The sequence below is a fragment of the Musca autumnalis genome, unplaced genomic scaffold (assembly GCF_047663935.1).
Source record: "Musca autumnalis isolate F117 unplaced genomic scaffold, ASM4766393v1 scaffold_4, whole genome shotgun sequence".
NCBI classification, from domain to species: Eukaryota; Metazoa; Arthropoda; class Insecta; order Diptera; family Muscidae; genus Musca; species Musca autumnalis.
Window position 1 is genome coordinate 71,213,121 of NW_027411977.1, and position 27,672 is coordinate 71,240,792.

Here is a 27,672-nt window from a genome sequence, read left to right on the forward strand (position 1 = left end):
CTCTAGTGTGGACCGATACTTGGCGTTTCACATGGTTGATAAAATTGTTGTTGTAGCAGCATAGCTTTGATGCTGGGTTGGTAGCTGCTGGCCGATACGCATTTGACAATGAATCCGCTGCCATGAGATTGTTGATAAAATTGAGGCGGTCAGAGGCGATGCATTCAGGAGATGGTCTGGACTAGAGGTTTATACCCCTTTAGTCATTACCTAGGACGGAATGACACAACATATTGCACCCGAGTGCTTATCACTATAACAAATACGCCAACTCCATGCTAGAGATGACTGTTGATCTAGAGGTTCTCTCTCTCACTACATTTGCCTTTCTCTCCCTACCAGGGAGTGGCATCCATAAGATGGTGGCAAACACACAATCGTCAGCATTTTTGTCTCGGTTCACAGATAGTCTTTGCCTTCTCATCTAAGTCGACTACAAGAAAAGTCGTGAGAAACATTTTTTTGCTGACCTTGAGGTTTGAATATTTTTCCATTGTGTTGTTCCTGAAGCTATGAACGAAAATCGTCCACTTACGAAATTTTCTGAAAGACAGTGGGAGGGAGTGGAATTTCAGAAAGGTATTACTCTTGCTTGAAGAATTGAAAAAAAAACTGATCAAGTCGGTTAAATAGCGTCACAGATTAGTTGATTCGCTTTAGCTGTACAGTTGAAAAGGTCCAGTGTGTTGTGCGGATTGTACCATGTGGACAAATGTTTTGCACACCAGTGTCCATCCTTGCCTAATAAGAATTGCCGTTACTGAACCAACTTATTGAGCACGAAAAAAAAAACATTTTTCATTCATTTTTTACAAGTAATCTACCAAACATTTTTATAAGATTTTGTTTTCATCTGAAAGGCTACAGCTTGAGCAACTTTTAGATTATTTTTTTTTTTTTTTTTTGAGAAAAATATTGCGCATTGTTTTGGCAAGTGACCGTCTACGAAATACTGTTTTTACTGAAGCAGTTATCGGTGCCCACTGTAGCTCGACCACGAATAAACCGATCAGCATATGTTTTTGCGGGATCATTAAGAACCTAAAAATCTTGTCCTTAAGCGAAATGAAATTAAAAAATTTCAATTTAAAAAAATGGTCAGCTGTCAAAGTCAAAATTTCGATTTTAAATAAAAAAAATTTAGAGTTTTTCGCCATAAATCGATCAAAAAAATTTTTTAGGTCTCTCACTTGAGCACAATCTTTTTTTTTGCAATTTTGCAAAATTTGCAAGTTACAGACCGCAGTCACAGGCTGCGTCGTTGTTTTTTTTTTTTCTCAGCGCTTGCAAGTGATGAAACCAATTTTGACTTTTAAAGGCTTTGTGATTATTCATCTTTAACCTCGTTCTCCAGTAGACTCTGCAGGATCTCATCACTCAAAAACTCTTTTCCATAGAACATCCGAATCTCCGTTTTTCATTTTCAAACATATCCTGTGCTCTGCACTCTTCTTTGGTCCAACCGTTATCTCAGGATAATCACAAAGGTTTAGATTCATACATGATTCAGTCAGTTCTTGATGTTCAGTGCAAAGATTTATAAAACAATGTTTCACAAACATTTGAAGCTAAATTAAATTAATTGTGTATGGGGTTTCTTTTAAATATTTTTACTAAACATTCACAAAACCATTTTTAAATCCATAATTTTTTCAAATATACTAACATTTCTATATAAAATTTATTATAATGTTGATGATGTATTGAATGATAATAAATTGATACTCTTTTGTTTCTGATGATCACTATCACGATAAATGGCATGTACGACAATCGATTACAATGTATGGTGCATTTATGAACGATTCAAAACAAATTAATTGCATTTGTGATGAAAGAATGTTTGGATGATGATGATTGCCGATCAAATGCAGATGCAGTTGTTATAACTTTATACAGGTGGCTACAGTGATTTTACAATGTGTATCTTTTTTCTCTAATTATTGTTCTCTTCTTTTTTATAATTTTAAAAAGTAATTAATGATTATATTCGTTTCGGTTCACATAAAAATGTTATATGGTGAAGAGAGGATATTAAATAGAAAACATACAGTGTAACAAACAAACGAAAGCAATGATTGATGGGTTGGATGGCTGATGGATCAATGGCGGGGGGATGATGCATGGCATTGGCTGTTTGATTGATTTGATCGACTTGTTGATTGCTGAGAAACGAACGAACGACGACTTTGTGTTTACTTTGTGGGAGCAATAAAGTTGCTTTAGTCCATTTACCGGGGCCTTTGTCTGTTGAAACGAAAAGAAATTAATTGAATTTGATTTTCTTCTTTTTTTTAATGAAAATTTGGAAATTTTATAATAACTAAAAAAACAAAAGAAAATATTATAAACATTTCAACGACAAAGCTCATCATACACACAACCACATCCAATTTTTTTTATTTCATTTTTATGCTAAAATCCAAGTAATTTCACATTCAAAACATTTTTAAAACGAAAATACTTTGAATGAAAATCCCACAATAACGAAATTAGATGATGATTGTGTGTTTCAAATAAATAAAACTTTTTCAAATTAAAAAAAAAACGGTTGTCCTTTTTAACTTTTGGCCAACTCTTGTCGTCGTTTTCTTTTCGTTTGTTTCTTCTTCATATTCATTTCTTTCCAATTGCTCCATATTGCTTTGCTTTACTTACCGGAAATATTGATCATGTAACGACTGACGCTGGAATTCAGCGGCCTGTAAATACTGTATATATGTAATTAATGAGTAAAAAAGTTTTATCGAGGGTAATGGAAAACCTGAAGTTGATCAGCATAAGACATTCGCAGCAAGACATCTGAGTGGGGCTCCCTAGGCATAAGCATATTTGGACGTGGAAATTGACCAACATTCGCTGTTGTTGTTGTAGTTTGTGGTTTTTAGAGAGCAGGAAGTTTTTATTGTTGTTGCCATCGCCATTTTCAGCCGCCATGAACCGGCACGAACACAGAGACACACACATTTTTACATAGACAAATTTACACAATGTATGAGGGGTTTTTTCGATTGATTCAAAGATGATGCAGGATGATGATAAATGTTTCGTTCACAGCACAATTAAGAGACAGGACAATTCACAATGAATGTAAAAGAAGATAAAAGAAAAATACGTTTTTATTACAATTGATGAACAATTTACATAATATTACACTACTGAGAATATTAACAAAAACAAAGCATAGGGTTTTTATACAGATATTTCTTCCTGAGATTTAGGAACAACAGTCGAACTTCTCTATAATGTAGCTGGTAAGGATAAAGAATTACTATGTTAAAAATTAAAAACGTTATAAAGATAGCTATTCGTTATAGAGTCGTCTGTCGACTGTATTAATCTTCAATTTAAATTTCATAATCAAGGTGAATCTATGTAGATACCCTTTGCATTTTAAAGACTTATGTCATATTCTCCAACCTTTGTTCGAATCGCTTGCTTCAACCTTTGTGCAGTTTTCATTTCGACCCCAAAGAACGTGACTATGTCTGATTTAAGAAATGTTTTGTATATATTGCTTTAACAATATACATTTTTGTCATCGCAAGACTAAAATAATTCGTCCCCTCGTGCTGTTGAACTATAGAGGACAACGAGACACCCTGTTAATGCTTTCAAGCAGGACAATTCTGCTGAAAATCTCCTGCGTATTACTCTAGTTCGTTAAGAAAACTGGTACTCCATAGCTAATGAAAAACATACAAAAAAGCGTTAAGTTCGTCGGGGCGGAACTTTTTATACCCTCCACCATGAAATATTCTGAGCTAATATGAAAATATTAGTTCTTTTTTTCTGTTCCGAAAGTACCAATGCCTACAATTTTAGATGGACCATTAACCCAGATATGCCCATTGCTTGATCGTGATCATTTTAAAAGTATTTTTATATTATTTTAGAAGCAAATGTGAAATAATAACAGTATGTTTATATGTTTTTTAAAAATTTTTTGAAAAAAGTGGTTTTTGAGGCCACTTTTGGACACAGGGTTTTATCTTATAACTGGGAGTTATGGGACACAAAACATTTGACATATAGTCCAAAGACACCTTTTCGGCATCTAGTTAACGTTTTTTCGTAGTAGGCTCCACATCGTGTATGTTTTCGTTATAAAACTATCCAATAATTAATCGGTCATAACGCAAATCATTGTAAAAACTAAGCGATAGGTGGCAACTTCGATGAACTAGACCTCAAAACTCAAAAATAGTAGCTCAAAATAATGGAATCACATAATATCCCAAGAAATAAACGGTACTTTGATAAACATAACATATCAAATTAGCAAGAATTTTGTGTGTCCTATATATAGGACGCTGGGCATATCTGGGTTAAGAACCCTACTTGACGATTAGTAACCCTAAATGCATAATTATATCTTATTCGACAAGAAAATGAAATCTAGTCGAACCGTTAGATGGAGGCTACTACAAAACGTGGTCATATGTCCACAATTTTTATTTTTTAACTTTGATCCACATCGAACCTAAAAAACCTATTTATAGTTTAAAATTTCAGCTCCATGTCTCAATTCAATTCCCTATATCTCAAGATAACGTCATATGGTCATAGCTAAACCGACTTAGACTCCACGACCCTGGGCATTTTCGCTTTAGAGTGGTCAACAATGTTTCTGCCACTGAGTCATTCTTAATGTCATTGAAAAGTGCTTTGATTTAGAGACTCTAATCTGCTTTGATTTACAGACTCGAATCTGCGCTGGGCCTCTCTGGTCAATATCTGGGACGGACTGCCAAAACCAGCATTCAAAAGCTTGTAAACACCAACTCCCTTGAGTAATATTCTTTTTATACCCTCCACCATAGTATGGAGGGTATATTAAGTTTGTCATTCCGTTTGTAACACATCGAACTAATCATTTGCGACCATATAAAGTATATATATTCTTGATCAGGATAAAATTCTAAGACGATCTAGCCATGTCCGTCTGTTATAATCACTCTAGCGTCCGCACTAATTGAGATAGAGTGCTGAAATTTTGCACCCGAGGGTCTTTTTTACATAGGCAGGTCAAGTTCGAAGATGGACTATATCGGTCCACTCTTTGGTATAGCTCCCATATAACGGTACCTCCGGATTTGAGGTATTTTGACGGTCTTCGCCACATTTGCAGACCGAATTAGCTATAATTTGGCACTTAGGGTTCCTAGTGATCAACAAACTTATATCCCAAAGGATATGGGCATAGGTTCATGTTTTGGTATAGTCCCCATAAACGGTACCTCCCGATTTTCGGTATTTTGAGAATTTTAGCCACAATTTTTAACCGAACTATCTGCAATTTGACATTTGAGGTTCTCAGTGGTCATGAAACATCTCCACCAAACATCGTCAACATAGGTCCATGTTTTGATATGGCCCTCTTATAACCGTATCTCCCGATTTTCGATATTTTGAGAATTTTAGCTACAATTTTTAACTGAACTAGCTGTAATTTGCCATTTGAGGTTCTCAGTGGTCATGAAACATCTCCAACGAAACATCGTCAACATAGGTCAATGTTTTGGTATAGCCCCCATATAACGGTATCTCCCGATTTTCGGTATTTTGAGAATTTTAGCTGCAATTTTTAACCGAACTAGCTGTAATGATCGGTATTTTGAGAATTTTAGCTACAATTTTGTTATTCAAAAATAATCGTCAATATAAGTCCATGTTTTGGTATATCCCCCATATAACTGTACCTCCCGATTTTAGGGAATTTTCAGTGGTCACGAAATTTATTCACTAAAATTCGTCAACATGGGTCCATTTTTGAGGGTCTACATTGTTTTGATGAAACTACCCTCAATTTGACTCTTGAAGTTCCCTGCAGCTATAAAACTTTTCCGCCAAAAAATTTAAAGATAGGTTGACTCTTTGATATAGCCCCGTAGGTGGTACCTTTCACCTAGCTGAACACATTTTTTAGATTAGATTAGATAACACTGTGCAACAAAATGGAGGTGAAAGTCTGGGACACGGAAAATTCCTCTTGGGGAAGAAAGGCCTTGGTGACAGATGGTATATGGAACACTTAAGCAGGACACCGACGATATGTCAAATTCTCCCACAATTGCGACAAGCTCCATGTGTCTGAGAGGGAGCACTTCCATCTTGAGACAGTGTTTCAGAAACCTCTACTACAATGAGATCCAATGCTTCTCAAGGAAAAGAAGAAGTGTTCGAGATTGTATACTCATCGACCATTACGTTTATTTGATCTGGCACTTTTTCTCTACTGATGAAGTAAAGGGTGGCCTTCGATCGATTTGGTGACTGATGTTTTTAAATTCCTTGCAGGGTCCTGGGGAGTTATTGCATCTAATACATATTACCTAAAAATATGGTGTTGCTATGTCGAACACCTATAACACATGCAAAAGGAGTCCGGCGATAATATCATACAAATCCGCACTGTAAAGATTCTCTGAAGGTCGTCTGGAACTTTTTGAGAGATTGGATCGTTTTCTTACTTCCCTTCCACAGAAATTGTGGTCCTGGTAAAATACTGCAAGAAGCCTTAAATGGCTATGGGGTTGGAACTTTTAGATCTTATTAATCGTTCGACTTATTTCTTCTCCATTCTTCCTTGTCTTCTTCTGATCGTTACTATCTCCATCTTCCTTTTCCATCCTATCGACTAATTTCTTCTCCATTCTTCCTTGTCTTCTTCTGATCATTACTATCTCCATCTTGCTTTTCCATCCTATATCGTTTCTCCCATATATCTTATCTCTTTTCAGAATGAACCATGGTTTATGCGATCCGACTGACTCGAGCTTTTATCGGCCAACGTCTCACACTTCAGTCCATTGTGTAACGAATGTTGAGCTGCTGCAGCAACACCAGTTAATTATGTTGGAACGTCTTTAATTCCAATAAAATCTATGCGGCACACAATTTTCTATTTCGTTCGGTTACTTTCGACAGGGGTCGTGGTATTGTCGATACAAAAAACATACAAACTGCTACTTCAATAAAGCAGATTGAGGTCTTGAGGATCGATTTTAGGCTTCGAGCGTCAGGAACTTGTCGAATTCCATATATTAGATATGTGATGGACTTAAAGATCCTCAGTTTTATTTTAAGCAGTGACTTTTGGCCTGAAGGTAATTCTCTTTTGGACGGTCTGGCAATATACACATTCGGATCCAAGATGGATCTGGTATCTACTGCCACAATTCATTAATCAATTGTTCATATAAGCTTAATGATAGCTTCAGCTTCTTTCAAGCAGAGATTATTGATATCAAACAAGTAAGGACGTATCAGTCAGCTGTGCTGACGGAGAAATACCCTCAGCCACTGACCAAGAAAAAAACAACAAATCTAAAACAAACACAATAATTATGCCGTATATAAAATATATTGATTTTATATCACGAGTTTGCTTTAAAATCTGTAGGTACCGTAACGTGGGCTTATACCAAACATTTCTGGCAACCAAACTTCCCCATAAAGGACTCAAAATATTAAATTATGTTAAAAAAAGTTTGAAATAAATTTTTGAAAAAGTTTTAGAGTTATCTTGCACAATATCCGACAGGGTTTTAAAGCTTCTGGGCCATTATCTTAGGAAGTATTGACTTACTCCGGAACAAAATGTACCATTGTAAATGAGGCCGCTCCAACAATCTACTGAAAAAGAGTCAAAACGATGCGAGAGGAGCTCCTAAACTTCACTTTATCCGAATTGTATGTGTGAGGAGTGGACCGATATAGTCTATATTTTAATCCCATACTGGACTGGATGATCAAAAACTCCATGTGAGGATTATCTTGCGGATTTGTCATTTTGGTTGGTGCCGTCAGGGTTTCTTGGAGCTTTTTGGCCAATATCTCAGGAATTATTGACTTACTCCGGCAAAAAATTGTACCGTCGTAAAGCGACCCACAAAAAAAAATTAATGAAAAAAATTTCAAAACGATCCGTGATGAGCTCTTAAACTTCACTTTATCCCAATTTTTGTGTGGGAGGTACCCGAAGGAGTGGACCGATATAGTCTAGATTTCAATCCCATACTGGACTGGATGACATAATACGATGTGCAAAGCCTGCACCAATCAGAAATTTCCTGCGAGGATTATCTTGCGGATTTGCCATTATGGTTGGTGCCGTCAGGGTTTCTTGGAGCTTTTAGGCCAATATCTCAGGAAGTATGGACTTCCTTAAGAAAAAAATTGTACCGGCATAAAAGGAGCCGCAAGGAAAACTTACTGAAAAAAATTGCAAACCCATCCGAGAGTAGCCCTTAAACTTCACTTTATCCGAATTTTGTGTGGGAGGTACCCGAAGGTGTGGACAGATATAGTTCATATTCGAACCAGATCTATATCTGAAAGGAATAATACGATGTGCAAAGTTTTGACCAAATCGATTGCTCGCATCGAGAGTTATAGTTCCTTTTTAGAGAAAAATTTTGAACTTTTGTGGGGGAGGTACCAGAAGAAGTGGACCGATATGTCCCATATTCGAACTTAAACTAAGTTTGGACAAAATATTACGAAAGCCAAATTTTGGACCGAATCGGTTGAACTGTTCGAGAGTTTTCGTGCGACAAGCCAAACAGACAGACAGACATTTTTCGTATCAAAGTGTATATACCCTAGCTTAAAGGCTGAGGCTATAAAAACCAACAGAGCTAGTTAGGTAGGGTATCCAAAACAATTTGGCCTGTGATTTCCCAACGTAGGACCATTTAGAATCTTCTCTCACTCGTTAAATTAGGGATGAAGATGAAGAAGACGGTGAAACTTATTACGGGGTCATTGTAGAGTTAGGTCTCTAATATCAACATGGGATGACAGTGGCGTTAAATACTAAAGATAATGTAGAGATGCAGAAGAGCAAGAAACAGTGGAGCATCTACTTTGTAAGTGTCCCTTATAGCATACAAGAAGACATCGACTTCTGGGTAGATACAATATAGACACTCTCATCCTATTACACTGTGCGACAACAAAAAAAAATGACAAGGAAAATCGAGTAGATTATGAAAGTAGAGCTAAAAATATGAGACACGTGTATCGGCGTTTATAAAGTTTACGTCGGAAAGTAACCAAAATAGGCGGGGCAATTTCCGCCCATTTTTAATTTCTTCGAAATATTCGAATTAAGATATCTTGGAATCCTTGCATTTCAGGTATATAGTGTCTTTGGCAACTTTACTGAGGAGGGTATGGGGAATATTTTTGGTAAAAATTTTAACCCTCATGCGGTTCATCAAAGGGGTCTTTTTTGTCCTTTTTTTGAAAATCTTTCAAAAACTCCTTTAAAATGTGGTCGTATCGAATCCAAATATTCTACAAAATTGTTCGCCATAAAATTGTACTATAGGTCTCAGAATACACCAAATCTGTAACTCTTGTCTAATCGCCAGGAATCTCTAAAAATGAAAAACCCGTTTTAGGGTTAAAGTCGGACTTCATCTGAGTTTTTTCAAAATTGTCCCACAAGAGAGAGAGATGATGTCAGAGACAAAAATATTCTTCATCAAATTTCACTATGGGTCTCCAAAGAAATGAAATGTCTATTTACATTTTATAGCATGAAAATATCAGTAACAATTTTGCTGAAAAAACATGAAAATATTTCCCAATTTTTTTGATGAAAAATTTTTCCTTCTTTTTTCGAGTTGGTACATGGAAGTAATATGAAACTTGGTTATAGGTGAAAAGTGTCAAAGGATGAAAAATTCTACACAAAATTTCACTATGAGTTTTAAAATAAACCATGCTATAGTTAATTACGTAAATGCCACCAAAGTAGGAGTGAGTCCCATCATTGTAGTTTTTTGGACCACACCAAATTGTACATGTGAGAGCCCATATGACACCTATATTTTCACTGGACCATAGCCTTAGACGTCTAATGTATTTTCACATACAATATAAGCAACCAATGGCTTATCCTAAATACGTAATTTAAGTTAAATGTATTAAAAATACGCAATTTTGGCAGGTCCGATCTTGGTTTTCTATATTTTTCAAATATATATATTCACTACAAATATTTTTAAAGCTATTTAAATTGAACACACAACATCTTCTGTATGAATTTATAACGAAAAACCATCAATAAGATATTTATATTTTTTAATCAAAACGACAATCTGGTTAAAAATTGTAAAATACGGCCCTAAACCCTACACCAAAAACAAGGGCTGCTAAGAATGTTATACGTTATGGTTACAGATTTCTTTTATTCAGAGACTCACAATGAAATTTCTTTTGGAACATTTCTTTCTTTAACAATATTCCCAAAAAGTAAACGATTTTGCTAGATTTTGATCCAGTATGGAATTATGTAAAATTAACAGTCCAAAATTAAAACATATAATTTCATCCTAATATATATAAATTTGTAATCAAATTTTTTTAAGGAAATAGTACACATAGATATGTGGTTTATTTTAAAACTCATAGTGAAATTTTGTGTAGAATTTTTCATCCTTTGACACTTTTCACCTATAACCAAGTTTCATATTACTTCCATGTACCAACTCGAAAAAAGAAGGAAAAATTTTTCATCAAAAAAATTGGGAAATATTTTCATGTTTTTTCAGCAAAATTGTTACTGATATTTTCATGCTATAAAATGTAAATAGACATTTCATTTCTTTTGAGACCCATAGTGAAAATTGATGAAGAATATTTTTGTCTCTGACATCATCTCTCTAAAATTATTTTTTGTGGGACAATTTTGAATAAACTCAGATGAAGTCCGACTTTAACCCTAAAACGTGTTTTTCATTTTTAGAGATTCCTGGCGATTAGACAAGAGTTACAGATTTGGTGTATTCTGAGACCTATAGTAAAATTTTATGGCGAACAATTTTGTAGAATATTTGGATTTGATACGATCACATTTTTAAGGAGTTTTTGAAAGATTTTCAAAAAAAGGACAAAAAAGACCCCTTTGATGAACCGCATGAGGGTTAACATTTTTATCAAAAATATTCCCCATACCCTCCTGAGTAAAATTGCCAAAGACACTATATACCTGAAATGCAAGGATTCCAAGATATCTTAATTCGAATATTTCGAAGAAATTAAAAATGGGCGGAAATTGCCCCGCCTATTTTGATTACTTTCCGACGTAAACTTTAAAAACGCCGATACACGTGTCTCATTTTTTTAGCTCTACTTTCATAATGTACTCGATTTTTCCCATCATTTTGAAAAAAATTGAATTTTGTTGCACAGTGTTATTAGACAGAGATGCCATTACACTGCTCAAAATTTATCAAAAACCTATCATAGCTTGGCAAAAACACCTAACCACTCTCTTACTTTCTTACTCTCTTCTTATTCCAAGTTAAACCATAGAACGGATATTTCTTCATCTTTACTCTCAATATCAACAACCAATAAAATAACCATGTAGTAATATCTTTATCATCCTCAAACCTATAAAGGGTGAACACAATGGACCAAAGGTCTCCGTGCGATACCGTCACTGGTTATTAGGTGGCTGTGCGTTGTTAAACCTAATCGAAAGGTAGTATCTCTGTTTACGTGTCTGGTGAACTTTTTTACACTGGTCATTTCATAGTTAAATATCTTTAACATATTCATATTAAAGCTTTTCAAAGAAAATGTCTCTGATAGACCTTAACATATCAAAAATCGGGCCTTGTATTGATCCTGTATCCTGTGATGTCAACTGAGGATCAGCTTTTACTTTTGTTTTGAGTAATTTAAGCCACCTTAACTGTAAATTTTCCATATCAATATGTTATTACAATATCATAACTTAAAAAACAAATTAAATAAACTAATTAACTTTGCATTTGTTAATATTCTCAAATAGTTACTGCTTTAAAATTTTACACAAACTCACGTGGTAGTTGAAATCCGGCCTCTGGTGGTTGCGGCTGTGGGGGCAAAGGCAAATGTAAATGAGTATGAGAATGCGCATGTGCATGATATTCTCTCGTCAATCGTATCTGAAAATTCATAATTTCAAAACAAAAAAAGAGAGGGTACGTGGCGAATTCCCAGTTTTAGTGTCATAGTGTTTCACAAAAAAAAAAAATCAAATGTTTCGAAAATCATTTCAATTTCTTACATTACATGTGAGAAGAGAACATGACAACAAACAGCTCAAGTAGGCAGTTTTTTTGTGGTGAGGTAGAAGGAGATTTATTGCAATGTTTTTTTTTATTTATTAATTGGTTAGGAGAAAGCTGTTGTTTTGAAACATTAGATGAGGAGGTTAGAACTTGAACGAACAAAGTGCATTATTGTTGGTTAATTGTTTTGCCAAAAACATTTAAAAAACACAATGGAAATGTTGCTGTTAAATATTATTGGGTGTTATTGATGTACATAAGTGATAATTTAGGCTTAATTGAAATTTTGTTTTTTGACTTAACGCCAAAATCAATTTGTTGTTAAGATGATGAAAATTTGCATGTTATGTTAGGGATGAGAGGTAAAATGACACAAACTTTAGTTTTATGTATTCCAAAATTTTGGCTTTAATTTTATTTTTAAGAGAACAAAAAAACAAACTGGCGGTAAAACAGTGACGCGAAACTTGATTCTTGGTAGTTTTTTTTTTTTTTTTTTGGTTAATTCGCATAAAAATAAAACACAAAATTTGATTCGTTTACTATTATAGTTCCAAATACGATTGAGTGATTGAATGATTGTTGTTGATATGCAAGTTTTTGTTTAATATTATATTTACAACAAAAATAAAATACTGTGACTTCTTCTTATATAACAAAAAATAAAATAAACAAATGAATGAATGTCAATAAATAAATTTGGTAATATATGCATTTCTTGCTTTGTTCCAATGTACTTACCATATGTTCACTGGGATCGAGCGCAACATGATGTGGTGGTATACCCAAACGTTCTCTTTCCATTTGTGATATAGCTGCAGGATTTGGATATAGGGGGAACTGCGAGGGATGTATGCCACTGTAACGATAAACAAAAACAAATAAGAAACCATAAACACATAAAATTGCTTAGCGAAAGACATACCGTCTATAGTATTCCATCCAATGTGGATCTAAACGTGATTGGCCAGCAGCTGCAGCAGCTTGTGCGTTTTTAAGCTCTTCCAGTTCTCTATAAATTAGTAAAACAATATGATTTAAAAAAAATTGTTTGGACACACTCTATACGACGATTTTTACACGAAATGGAAGCGTTAAAATAATGAAATGGCAAAATGTAATATAAAACAAACATGCAAAAAATCAAAAAGCAAAGAAATAAGCAAAAAAATTAAAAAAGCTAAAAAGGAAAAAAATGAGTATTAAAGGCCAATGTTATATGAAATGTAATGTTATTGTTTTGTAACATTTCTTGGCCCCATAGGGCGGGCCATTAAATGATTAAACGAATGAATTAATGAATAGGCGGCACATAAAACCAAAGCAAATGAGAAAAAAGCGAAAAAATAATAATAGTAAGTATCAAAAAACAATTAATGAATGACAATGCAATTTGTTAAGTAAATAATTGTTATTGAATATGTGCGTATATATGTACCTTTCTCTACTGTACATGGGTCCCATTGGATGATGATAGGGTACCATCTGTTCAACAGGACTGAAATTATTAAAAAAAAACAAATTATTAAGACATTTTATTTTTTTTTTACTCTATGAACTCTGACTCGAACTCAATTGACGATAACTAAAATGAAAAACTCTTTTATGTTTGCATGTATAAAAGAACTAGGGATACAGCAACAACAAGAATAGTTATTCTAAAAAATTATAAACAGAAACTAAAATCATAGATTATACATTTTTGCCAAAATCAGAAAATAAAATATCTGATGATTTGATCGTTTATAATTTTATAAGATTGTAATTCATTCGGTAATATTAACATTTAGTCCCTACCGGCGATATGAAAAACGGAAGTGGTGGATCTAACTAAATTTACAATGAACAGATTCCTAATTTTAAAAATAAATAGCTTCGACGGTGTCAAAAGATGTCTTGCAACTTTCCAGTGCAAATTTTGTTTTGTTTTTGGACCCACATTGGCCAATTTATCAAAAAAAAAATGCATATATAAATTTACACAAATTAGACAAATTGCAATGTCCTCTTTTTTTGTTAAACTTTTTTAAGTTTTCGAAGCACATACGAAATCCGCAACTTATTTTTCCAACGTTATCTCCAATTTTGGAGCGTTCATTCCATGTAAGAGTAACTAGGGTTTATAACTCTCTCCCGCTTGGCTTAAGAATCTTTAATTCATCTCAATACTCATATCGAAAAAATCTCCTCCGACACCTGAACTCACTTGAGTAAACTTCATCAGGCAAATTTTGTGAAATATGTATTTTCAACTTTGTATTTATATGTTGATTTTAAATTATATTTTTATGTTGTTTATGAATCATTAAATTTAACACAACAACATTTAACACAATCTCTGATTTTATTAACGTTTGATGTTAACATAAATTAAGTTATCCTTATGAACTGATATTTTTTTCATTCATTCTATTTGAGAGTAGCTGAATTTTTTTGCATAAATTATCTTTGTAAATGAATTAATTAAATTATATTTCTAATTATAAATTTTAAAACCAGAGTAGATGTCATTCAAATCAATTTATTTTTAATTTTAATTTTAATTTTTTTTTAAATTATTGTTAGCATTTAAGAAATGTACATTGTATTTATTGTAGTATACTAGCCATATATGGCCATTTGGCTTGGCTTTGAAATGAATAAATAATAATAATAAAAAAAAAAAAAAAAAGTGGCACTTCTTGAAAATGTATTCGCCATGTTTCGTAATCTCAAATTTTAGTCGTTTATAAAACGATTAATACATCCAAAAATTAGCAACAGTTTTTAATTTTTTTTTTTGTAATTGTGTTTAAAATTTTCAGTGTTGCCAATGAAATGTTCGTTTTTTAACAATTGGTGTTAATTAAATATCCCATATCCCAATCCAAGAGGATTGTATTGAATGTATACCACCCGGCCAAGATGAGGTAAAGACAGCAATAAACCGGCTGAAGAATAATAAGGCAGCAGGAGCTGATGGCCTACCAGCCGAGCTGTTTAAAACCGGATGCGACACGCTGATAAGGTGTATGCATCAGCTAGTTAGCTCCATCTGGCAGGAAGAACGCGTACCCGACGATTGGAACCTGTGCATCCTGTATCCCGTCCATAAGAAAGGAGATAAGACATTATGCTTCAACTATAGGGGCATAAGTGTTCTCCCTATCGCCTACAAGATAGTGTCAGGGATATTGTGCGAACGACTAAAGCCTATGGTCAACGAAATAATTGGACCATACCAATTGACCAGATATTTACCCTGCGGCAAATCCTGGGGAAGACCACCTTTTTGTCGATTATAAAACAGCCTTCGACAGCCCGCTACGTTCAAAGGTATTCCAAGCCATGTCTGAATTTGGTATCCCCGCAAAGCTCATTCGGCTTTGTAAAATGACTCTAACTGACACAAGATCTTCAGTTAAAATAGGAAAGAATCTCTCCGAAGCGTTTTGTACCAAAAGAGGTTTCAGGCAAGGAGACAGCCTTTCGTGTGATCTTTTCAACATCCTGCTAGAAAAGGTTATACGAGAGGCAAACGTCAAAAGAAGTGGCACAATCTACACCAATAGCCACATGTTACTTGCTTATGCTGATGATATAGACATCATGGGACGATCAGTAAGAGAAGTAACAGAACCACGAGCTGTATCTGCTATACAACAGGAAGCGAAGCACTAAACAGAGAGAATTGGAGATCTTTTCTTAGTTCGGTCTATGGAACAAGTGTTCTGTAATAGGCCAGCTAAGTAAGTTAATTAAATATTGCCCGAAATTATAATTTTTTTTTTCGTATTCAATTATGGCAGTAAATTAAGACCCCTATAGTAAAATTTTATGACAATTTCGTAGAATATTTTGATCTTATACGATCCCATTTTATAGGAGAATGGACCAAATAGACCACTTTAATGACCAGAATGAGGATTAAATTAGCCCAATCAAAAATATCAACTCCCCGTGAGTTTTCTCATTCTCTCCTATAAGTTGTAACGGCAGAGAGACAAAATTCACGGGGAGTTTACATTCATTATAGGGCTGAATATGAAAAATGAGTCCAGCGACCCAAACAGACATAAATACCATTCTTAGAGTTTTTGCCAGGTTATTCGGAAAATTGGCCACTGTGGGTGGTCCGTATGGCTATTTTTTTTAATTGGTCAAGGTCGATAACGAAAACATAAACCCTAAAATCTTTCTTAATACGGATTATTTTCGATTATTGTTGTTGTTGTAACAGTGTTTGTTATTATGTTTGTATGTTCGTTCCTCTGTTTAATCTGGCCCTGGGTCTATCTCCAGTACCAGGAAAGTGGCTCCTTCGATGGGATGTAACCACAGATCCACGGGGGTTAGATGAGTGGGTATGGCTGGGCATTTGACAAGGTGTTTTGTGTCGTGCGGGCCCATGCCACATACTGGGCAGATGTGTTGCACGGCGCGGTCGATTTCCGCCCAATAAGAATTTAGGCGACTGCAATATCCCGAGCGTAGTTGAGCCAAAACTACTCTGGTTTGTCGTGGCAGCTGACGCTCCTCAGCTGCGATAGATGAGGGATGTATTTCGAGGACCTTATTCACACTATAATTGCTTAAGGCCTTGGCAACTGCATCCGTGTGAATACTATTTAAACCTGCTTGATACGCTTGTTGATCTAGGGGACCTCTCCCTCTAGAGCATGAATATCCTTCCTGATCTCCCTGAATGGGCCGGTCCTACCCACAAGATGGTGATTGGGATGGCTCACACGATAACATCCAAGCAGGTACTGCAACGAAAGCATCTTATTGTGTTGCTTTACAGGAAGAATTTTTGCCTCTTCATGTAGATGGTCCACTGAAGATTTGAGGAGGCACCCTGTCGCTGTTCTCAGGGCGGCATTCTGGCAAGTTTGAATCTTTTTCCAGTTCGAATCACACAATCCCGGGGACCAGACTGGAGCCGCATAGCTTACCACAGACCGACCTATCGCGTTATACGTGGCCAACAAGGTTTCTTTATCTGCACCCCAAGTGCTTCCGGCCAGGGACTTGAGGACCTTGTTCCTACTTTTCAACTTGTCGCAGATAGCTGTGGCGTGTGCGCACGACGTGAATGTAGTGTCGAATGTGACCTCTAAAATTTTAGGGCAGTTTGTGGTCGGAATTCTGCTACCGTCGACCACGACATTCAACTCACGTCCAAACTGCGCTGTCCATGTGGTGAACAAAGTGGCTGTAGATTTTGTGGGGGAAATCTGCATATTCCTCGAATGGAAAAAGGTGGTAAGATCGGTTAAATAGTTGTTCAGTCTCTCACAGATGTCATCAGGATAGGTACCCGACGCCAGGATTGTGCAATCATCCGCATACGTCACGATCTCAATGCCGTCTGGAGGGGGTGGAATACAGGAGAGGTAGAGGTTAAACAGTTCCGGAGATATCACCCCACCTTGGGGAACTCCATGTTTCACTCTATGGGGTTTGGATATCTTATTCCTGAATTCCACGTACGACTGGCGTCCACACATATAGTTGACTATCCAATGTTTCAAGCCTGACTGTATCAAAGGCTTTTGATAATTCAAGCGCCACAATCACTGTTCTATCGCACGGCCGTCTCTAGTTGAGTCCTTTACTTCGGGTATTCGACCAGCAGGGATATGGCGAGCGGCTGCAGCAGTGATAATGTCACGGAAGGTCCTTTCCGCTACCCGAACATCAGAAGGATTGGGCAATTCTCTGAAGCGGTGATTGGTGAACTCTCTGAAATCAGCTTTTTTATGATTGACGAACGTGCGGCGTTCAGAGGTGATGAAGTCGGGTGGTCTACTAATGGAGACAATTATGGGGAGATGGTCTGATCCAAGGGAAATAACGGGTTGCCAGGTAACGTAATTTGTCAGACCAGGTGACACGATGGTTATGTCAGGCGAACTGTGACACTCTCCTCTAATTCTGGTAGGGGCGTCCTCATTGACCGTGCAAAACGTAGATCTATCAATCTGCTCAGCCAGCGCAGTACCTCTCTGGTCGTTTCCGAGGGCCGAATGCCACATCTCATGATGCGCATTAAAATCCCCCAGGACCAGACGATTATGACCTTGCAAGAGCGGGCTAACGTCAGGCCTATAATCAGGGATACAGCTATTTCTCGGCGGGATGTATACATTCAGCAACTCTATCTCGCCAGCTCCACACCTGACTGGTAACCCCATCCATTCCATGTACGGGTCTCATTAGAGACAGGCTCAAGCGAGATAGGTCTGTATTGGACAGACTGGTGCAATAGGAAAGCCAATCCCCCACCTCCACTTCTGGTGCGATCTTTTCTCAGAACATTGTAACCATCACAATGCTCTAAGCTGTGGTTGTTGTTCAGCTTGGTTTCCTGCACCGCCACGACCTTGATGTTCTTCCGATTCATAAAATCTACTATCTCCTCGATCTTACCTCGGAGTCCATTGCAATTCAATTGCAAAAAGGCTGCATTTTCGGGGATTGGGACAACAACGGCTGGTGTTAAAGGCTGCGTGTGCGCTTGTTGTCGAGGGGACTGCGGGGGAGTTTCGTAATCAGACGACGAGGGAGTCTCGTAATCCGACGACGACTCACTGGGGACTGTGTTCACACAGCATGCAGCAACATAGTCCCTGTCGTAGTACCCCACGTTGACGAGTCCAGAGCAACCCCTTAGATGCACCCACTCCTGACATCTATTGCATCTCACCGAAGGTTGGATGTGGATGTGACAAACTGAGCACAGATATATTGGTCCTGGGTTTTCCTCCGTTCCGGCTCGGACCAATAGAATTCGGAGCAGGCATTCCGGGATATGCTGCTCCCAATACAGAAACACGAAACAAATACGAACATGTACACACTGAGGTGGCAGCCGCTGGTCGGAACATTGGTTTTGTGTTGTTCCGGGTCAATCCGGTACGAAAGAACCCGCTGCCGTGGATTGTACCTGAAGGAGTGGACCGATATGGCTCATCTACGAACTTAAACTTAGTTTGGACAAAATATTTCGAAGGTCAAATGTTGAACCAAATCGATTTATTCGTTCGAGAGCTATTGTGTGAAAGTGTATATACCCTTGTTAACCGTTAGGCTAAGGGTATAAAAATTAAAAATTGGACCATTATTCGGGAAGCATGATATTCGGTTAATGTTTCAAAACAATTCTCGAAAATTTTAAACTTTTGTGAGTGAGTTACCGGAAGATGTTGTCCGATATAGACCTTTTTGGAATTAGAAGCGGGTCTTGCAGTGCAAGCGTTTTCATTAAATCGGATAATCAATTTGTAATCTGTCGTTTTCATCAGCCATTTTAAATAGAGACGACAATGTTATTATGACTTGCCCCTGAAAACTTCGTAATAGGGGTCCGAAGACAGCCTGATGCAAAAATATTACGATGATCAAAGTCTGGGCCAAATCGATTACTTCCCTCTAATGTAGAAAAATGTTGTATTTCTGTTGGGAGGAACCGATATGCCCCATCTCGAACTTTATCCACATTTTGACAAAATAAAAGGATCGTTTCCAGAGTTATCGTGCGAACCAGGATAACTGTTGCATTGTTTCAGGTGGTCTAAGCACATCTTCCGCTTATGCCCGCCTGGATGTTGACTTTAAAAGTAAGCTCCCAAATTCCAGGGTATTCAGGGGTTTTTATACTTTCTCATTACTTAATAATTCAGGCATCGAATACATCAACCTCTAGATGACATAAAACACTACCTAGAACTTATTACACAAATATAAAACAATCCTAAAGGACATGTTTTCTATATAAAATTCGGAATTACAATCTCATAAAGTTGTCAGGATTTCTCCACAATCTAATTAACACCTAAAGGATGGTGTGGATGTTGTTGTCTGTAACAATCACTACATACCTGAAACCAACATGTGGTCTTGCATATTCGGATAGTTGTCGCAGGGCTGGTGTATCACTATAGGGAGGTTTAAGTTCAGCTTTAAGTTTAGCTTGTTGGGCCGCCTGTTGAGCAGCAACAGCTTGTTGCTGTTGTTGTTGCTGTTGCATTTGTTGTTGCTATGATAATTGGTGAGATAAAAGAAACACAGACACATCAGAATGAAACGCAAATCATCAAACTTGCTAGACATACCTGGCGTCGCTCTCTTTCCTTTTCGGCTAATTTACGATCACGATCTTCACGTTTACGTGCCAATTTAGAATCAGCGACTGGTTTAAATATCAAATCAGTTCTTGTACATGAATTATAATCTCCACGATCAATGTGACGTACAAAACTGCAAAAGGGGACAAAATGAAAAAGTCAGGAATTCATATTTTTAGAATGACAAATAAAAACGGAGATAAATATGTTTTTCTACTTACATTGCAGACTGTGATCGATGACACTCAGTATCATCCGGTTTAGCTTCAGGACTAGGACCACGTGGTATATTGTGTGTTGGACTAGGTATTTCCGGTTCAGGATCAGGCTCAATCTCAATGGGTACTGCAAAGTAAAGACAAAAAATAGCAAATGACGACAAGTTCGATAAAAAAATGGAATGGAAGTTCTTAGGAAATAAATCTTACATGGCTCTGTTGGATGATGATGGGATTGTTGTGGACCGACCAAACCAGAATTAGCCGAATGTGCATGGGCTCTCAAAGCATCCATATGCGATGTGGGTTGCATCAAGTGCGGTGGTTTAACCACATCTTGGAACGGTGATACATGCGGTGGCGGTGGATAGCCTGGAATATGAGAACCTGGGTATCCTGCTGGCGGTAAACCAGTAGGTGTTGTTTGTGGACCTGGTGGTCCGGGTGGTCCACCATTACCGTTACTATTGCCTTGGGGCGTCTTTGGCGTTGGCGGTTTATTCTGTTGCTGTTGTTGCTGTTGATGTTGTTGCTGCTGCTGTTGTTGTTGCTGCTGTTGTTGTTGCTGTTGCTGCTGTTGATGTTGTTGCTGCTGTTGTTGTTGCTGTTGTTGCTGCTGTTGCTGTTGATGCTGCAGGTGTTGTTGGTGCTGTAGATGCTGTTGTTGCTGCTGGGCTTGCTGTTGCATTTGTTGTTGTTTTTGCTTTTCCACTGCCGCAGCCAATGCTGGATCATCCGGCCGTGTCGGTGGTGGTCCTTGCAATCCTTGGTGGTGGGCAGCAGCCATCACTGCCTGTTCCAAAGAACCACCCGGACCCGGTGGTTTGATATACGCAGGGAAACCAGGTCCATACGGACCATAGCCATAGGGCGAATTAAACGGACTATGATGATGCGGCGAATAAAACATGGAGGGGTGTAACAGCGGATGAGGATATGGAGATTGTCCTGGATGAACTCCAATCGGTGGCATTCCAGCCCCAGCAGGTAAAAGCGGTAACGGCAGTGGCATTTGGGGATGACGTATCACCGGCGGTGATGCACCTGGTCGCAAATGCGGCGGAGGCGATGCGCCTAGGCCACGCTGACCAGACTGTGGCCCGTACATTTTACTCAGGGGACTTGCCATTAGACCGGAAGCACTTGATACTGGTGGCGGTGTCATGTGCGGAGATTGCTGGCGTAGCAGAGCATGTCTATCACGTTCAGCAACTGCTGCAGCAGCTGCCGAGAGGGCAGAAGATGATGGGTGATGGCTTAACGGAGATTGTGGTACCGGATGCAAGGGGCTCTGTCGACTAAGACTGCCAACACTTGATGCCGGCGAAGAGGAGCGATGAGCACCCCCAGCTGAAGTGTTAAGTCCACTGGGAGTTCCCGAATTACTACCGCCACCACTACCTGGATGTGGTGGACCGCCAAGTGATCCACCCGGACCGCCAGCAGCCGAATTGCTTGACACACTGGGGCTGGCTCGACTAAATGCTGACGATGGAACGGTGCTGGTTGTCGACATAGAGGTAGCTGCAGAAACTGGAGGGGGATTGGAGCCATGTGAAGGCATTGGACCACTGGCTGAAGAAACCGGTGGTTGTTGTCCAGATTGCATGTGTGACGCTGGTGGCGTTCTTCGACTAAGACCTGATTCAGGCAAACTATTGAGAGATGGTGGTCCAGCCAACAAAGCCAAAGGACCTGCTCCAGGTCCTAACCCAGTTAGAGAATGTGGAAGCATGTGGTGTGCAGCATGCGCCGGATGACCAGGTGGTAAATGGGCCAAATGCGGGTGAATGGGCATTGGATGCCCAATGAGTCCTGGTGGAACATTGCTGGCCAAACCCGGTAATGGGGACGTGCGATGTGTATGTGGTGATTGCTGCGGTGGTGGGCCAACTGATGACGATGACTGCGACGTGGGTGGATCACGTAACTGTGAAGACTGGGGACCTATGCCGCTGGATCTATCATCGTGCATACCTAGACGCTGTGGATGGGGTTGTGCTGGTGATGGAGTTCGTACAGTACCCGAGGAAAGTTGAGACGTCTGTGACTGTTGGCTATGTGGTCCCAAACCATGGCTGGATAGTGAAAGGGGCGGACCGTTACGTGGATCATGATTTTGCAAGGAGAGTGGTATGGGTGCATGTGGATGCATAGGACCACCAGCTCCAGGTGGTAATTCGGCATGCGGTCTGTGCAATTGCGGCAAATGCCCAGAAGGCAAATGCTGAGGATGCATTCCCGAAGGAGCCATCGAGGAAATACTGTGTGGAGGTCCAGAACCACCCGCTGATGTGGGAGGTGCTGTAGAAGATGGCATATGGCTGGGATGATGTAGGCCTTGAGGTCCGCCACTTCCACTTGCTGATGTTGGTGTTGGGTGGTGTATTATACCTTGCGATTGGGATCCGGCGCCACTTCCAGGTGTGGAGCCTTGTGGGGGAGCAGCACCACCTGGTGGTACCTGACTCTGATGCGATGATGGTGGCATTGACAAAGGACCACCATGCGGTGAAATTAAATTTTGTGGATGCATACCAGGCGGTAGACCGCCTCCTGCGGGTGATGGCATATGTGGTGAGGGATGTGGTGACTGGAATTGTTGTTGTGTTGAAGGCAGGGAACTACTATTACTGCTTTGACTATCTTGTCCGGGAGTGGAACGAGCCGAAGCATCAATAGGACTTTCCGAAGGGGGATATTTTAAACCAACATCATGAGGTCCCCCACTGCCATACGGCACTGGTTTTATTAGGTTCTCACCATATGGAGATGGTTTCATATTGCCACCGGTACTCATATCCGTAGGAGGGCCTTGCAGTGGTGGATATTTCAGATCTTGTGGACCATACTTTCCCACCATTGGATCGCCATATTTCATCATAAGGCCTGCAGCTGTTTCAAATGGCGGCCGAGCCATTGGGTGTTGCACTTGATGCTCATAGTGAGGCTTGGGCATTACAATGCCGGGTGGAGGTGTAGCGCCAGGAGGTTGACCATGTGTCGGAGGTGGTGGAGGATCCTGTGGACCCCCAATGAATTTGTGTTGGGGAGGATTATCACTAGTTGGTGTTGCGGCACTGCTAACCGGAGGTGGGCCCAGACTGGGAGGCGGAAATCCACCTTTAAGGTCTTGCATTTTCGATGCAGCCTCGCCACCACCAGGGTATGGTTTACCAGACGATGGAGGCCCATGGGGAGACGAAATATCACCCGGAAATTTACCTGTGTGGGGATCGATCATAAACTTCATATCGAATTTACCAGCTGCTGCTGCAGCATGCATTTCCTGACTGTATTTAAGAGATTCCATCGATTGTGGTGGTGGATATTTCAAATCCTGTGGAACAAACTTTCCAGGTTCGTATTTTATACCATCTGGGAATTTGTGTTCCAATTCCCCAGGATACTTTTGCTGAGGCGGATGCAAAGGACCAGTTGCTGATGGAGGGGGACCACTATTGTTGTTAGGCGGTGGTGGTGGCCCACTATTATTATCGTTGGCCATAGATGATGGCGGTAGTTGTGGTGGCTGCTGTTGATTTGTTTGTGTTGGTGGTGGAGGTGCAAATTTGAGATGACCTCCCTCAACAATATACCCAGGTGGTGGACCGCCAACAAGAGAATGCTGCAAATGTCCCGGCGGTGGTAACTGTAGTGGTGGACCCCCTTCCGCTCCATCTCCAGCCCTCTTAGTTGTAAGAGACATTGGTGTTTGGGGACCTTGCTGACCAGGTGGTGGTAGACCCATAACTGGAGGCTTTATATCTTCATTTTTAACCTCAATCTTAACTTTGAGATCTTGAGGCTCATTGCTATTTTGATTACAAACAGCATCCATAACGGCATCCTTTGGCTCTTTCTTGAAGTACATTACCTCCGGCATTATTGGTTGAGTCGGTGGAGGTTGTAGCGACTGCGCACTTTGTGGAGGCGTTCCTATTTCTTGCTTCATATTGGCTAGTTTCTTTAACATGTCCTTGGGCATATCAGTGTCCATCATTTCCAATTTGCCAATTTCGACTTTTCGATCGACAGAAGCATTGAGGGCCTCAACAGTTGGTACCTTAAGTGGAGGAAGAGCTGTTGTTGGCTGCGCTGGAGGATTATTAACGACTGCCACGGGAGCACATGGCGCCACCGGCGGCTTCGCTGGTGATATTGCTAAGGGATCTTCTTTGGGTGGTTTTGTGTCTTTGAGACTATTTTCGGTAACGGAAACCATTGTGGCGTTCGGCATTGATGATGGCGCTTGGATGTTTGTCTCCTCGTCGACATTCTTGATTTTATCCTTAATGTCGGCATCGAGAATCTGCTTGGCTTCGGTTTTCTGGATCACATTCTTATCGCTCTTGGCGGAATCAAGTTCACTATTGCCACTACTACTTTCTTCCTTGCTAGAAGTGCTGCTTTCTTTACTGTCTTTGTTTGAGTGCTGTTCGTTGGTATCTGTATTGGTAGACTCGCCATCATCCATGGCGGAATCCGAACGACTGTCGGAGTTTGTGCTTTCGACCGGACTCTCGGCCCGCTTGCGCTTGTCTTTCGATATTGAAATAGCGGTAGTGGGCACAGGGGCACTGTTATCGGTTGATTCATCCTGGTTGTCGGTGTTTGTAGAGCTACCGCCGGTGGCAGATCCCTCAGTATCGTTTCGTTTCTTCTTATTTGGTGTCTCTTGGCGGCCGGTCTTTCGTTTATTGGCTGCACTGCCCTCCGATACTGGTGGTTTTGTGGGTGTTTTGGGACCATCACTCGTGACTCCTGCACCAGTCGCTGCTGCTGCAACAGCTGCCGCTGCCGCAACATTGTCTGGCGTTTCTGATCCACGTTTTGGCCGTTTGCCATTTGCCGTTGGCTGGGGTTGTGTGACCTGTGTTTGGTCGCATTTGGCCGCTCCTCCCGTTGTCGTTTGTTGTTTGTTTCTCGTCCTCATTCTAGACGGTGATTCATCCCTTTTATGGGTCAAACTTGAATCGCTGTCGCACTCGCTTACGTCGTCCTCGGTCAGAGAACTTGTCTCTTCCTTGGTGACAACTGGCGAAGCGCGACCTTTGTCTGCGGCCGCCGTCGACGCCGTCGTCGTCGCCGTCGTTGTCGTCGTTGTCGAGGCAGATGCAGCAGATTGCGGTTCGGGTGTGTCCTCCTTTTTCGGAGGCGTATTGCTGGCCCGTGTAACACGATTGCGACGCAAAGCACTTTGGCGTCGTCTACGATGCGGGCGATTACTATTAGCGCTGGGTGTCTTCTTCCACAAATAGTAGAATTCAACTAATTCCGGTGTCTCTTTGTGTGGCAGTAAATCCTTTTGGATTCTAAAAAAATTCTTTCCAAATTGTCTCAGACCTTTAATGAACTTCTTGATTTCGTCTTCGCACCACTTCTTTTCGATGCTCTTAGTTAGGGGGGCTTTTACAAGTGCTTGCAATGCTTTACCAGGATCATAACCATTATCGTGTAACTAAAAAAAGGAAACAAAGTAAGAGACGGAGTTCAATAAAAATTCACTATTAAACAAAAAGTGCAAATTTAATACATTATAAGTTGGTTTGCCAATGGGAAATATTTTTCCATCATCCATTTCAATAAAATACGTATATGTTTTAAAGTATGGAAAATCAGGATTATTTGGATTCTCTTCCATTTCCATGGTGAATAAGTTGCGTCATATACAGACGTTTTTTTGTTTTAAAATTGTTGAAGTATTTTTCAGACTGCTCTTGCACAAGCTCGCCATAAAATGAAAATATTAATTTTTAGGAAAAATCATCAGCTATTCAATGTATATTATCAGTCAACCGAAAAAATATGTCCAACTATTTTTCTAATCAAGATCAATATAATAAACAATTATCTTAAAATTAAACATTTTCAAACATTTCTAATATTTCAGGCATTAATGATTTTTAATGATTCTTTACAAAATTATCTACCGCACAACATTATTTGGTGTCCCCCACTCCGTCGCACACCAACATTGAATTTCGAAGATAAGAAAATGAGTATGACATTAAAGTTTGTGTTTGTTTTACAAATGTTTTTGTTGTAAAACCTAAGACTAAACAGCATTGATTTGAACCATCTGGTCACTCTTCTTGAGGTAATAATCACACAGAGTCGGCAGTTGTTTCATGTTCTAGATAATTACGTTCTCTGCAAGAATACCCCAGCTAGAATATGGGAAATGATCAGTAGTATTCGAATGTTACTCGATCTGATTTTATCGGATGACGAGTTGACCACTACTGATATTGGAGGTAATGTGGAGGTTAGAGAAATGGACTCAAGTACCCTACTGGTAACAGTCCCGGCACTCGAAGTTCGTATATCGGAGCCTGTTGAAGATTCCAACAAAGATCCAATAACAGAGAAAGTTATTTATGACATTGATGTAGAGTACAGATGACTGGAGCTGAATTAAGCCAAAGTCATGGAGGTCACATTCGATAGCTGATATAAGTCCGTGGATGCCACAGATATCTGCGATGAGATAAGAAGTATGAATAGCACACAGCCTTTGGAGAACAGATAAAGAAAAAAAACATACAACACAAAAGATCGAGAGTAAAGATAACCTCTACCTAGAATCTAGAGTCTAGATCATAAATCAGCCAAGATTATCCATGTACGTTACAAGAGAACATACGTTATCTTTATTCTCATCTGCCGTGGGCTAGGAAAGGAAAACTAATGTACAAAATATTTTGAGCACCACCGTCATAGATGAACAAGACGGGCACTGGCCTTTACGTTTTCGTACGATTCACCTTACAAATGCTATCTTCGTGTTCATCATTGCTTTACATCGTTCTCGTAGATCTCCACCATCTGTGACAGCGGATAAACAAAAGATGACATCCACAATCGGTTGTTGTTGTTGTAACAGTGTTTGTTATAATGTTTGTATGTTCGTTCTTTTGTTCAATCTGGCTCTGGCTCTCTTCAATCAGATCCACTGGAGTTAGATGAGTAGGGTTGGATGGGCAGTTGAAAAGGTGTTTTGTATCGTGCGGGCCCATGCCACATACTGGGCAGATGTCTTGCACAGCGCGGTCGATTTCCGCCCAATATGAATTTAGGCGACTGCAATATGCCGAGCGTAGTTGAGCAAAAACTACTCTAGTTTGTCGTAGCAGCTGACGCTCCTCAGCTGCAATAGATGGGGGATGTACTTCGAGGACTTTATTCACACTATAAATGCTTAAGGCCTTGGCAACTGCGTCCGTGTGAATACTATTTAAACCTTCTCTCCTGTATCGTTGGACCTCTCCT

The 27,672-nt window shown here is 39.3% G+C and overlaps 1 protein-coding gene across 40 annotated transcripts in view; it reads right to left on the reverse strand.

Annotated features, from left to right (window-relative positions):
* Positions 1-27,672, reverse strand: part of Gug (arginine-glutamic acid dipeptide repeats grunge) — a 143,079-nt gene that overhangs the window by 5,733 nt on the left and 109,674 nt on the right. For 11 of the 40 annotated variants that reach the window (XR_012412744.1, XR_012412750.1, XR_012412747.1 and 8 more), the window contains 11 exons: positions 20,611-25,861; positions 20,404-20,527; positions 20,171-20,315; positions 19,937-20,094; positions 13,513-13,572; positions 13,000-13,086; positions 12,816-12,933; positions 11,843-11,948; positions 2,765-2,859; positions 2,659-2,711; positions 1,667-2,247 (listed from right to left, as the gene is read on the reverse strand). Coding sequence is in view for 13 of the 40 variants with exons in the window: in XM_073984939.1 (XP_073841040.1) it covers positions 2,232-2,247; positions 2,659-2,711; positions 2,765-2,859; positions 11,843-11,948; positions 12,816-12,933; positions 13,000-13,086; positions 13,513-13,572; positions 19,937-20,094; positions 20,171-20,315; positions 20,404-20,527; positions 20,611-25,861 (6,213 nt within the window). In the remaining 27 variants the exon portion in view is untranslated. The remainder of the gene's footprint in view (positions 1-1,666; positions 2,248-2,658; positions 2,712-2,764; positions 2,860-11,842; positions 11,949-12,815; positions 12,934-12,999; positions 13,087-13,512; positions 13,573-19,936; positions 20,095-20,170; positions 20,316-20,403; positions 20,528-20,610; positions 25,862-27,672) is intronic. The other 29 variants (XM_073984953.1, XM_073984944.1, XM_073984943.1 and 26 more) reach the window with 22 other exon arrangements.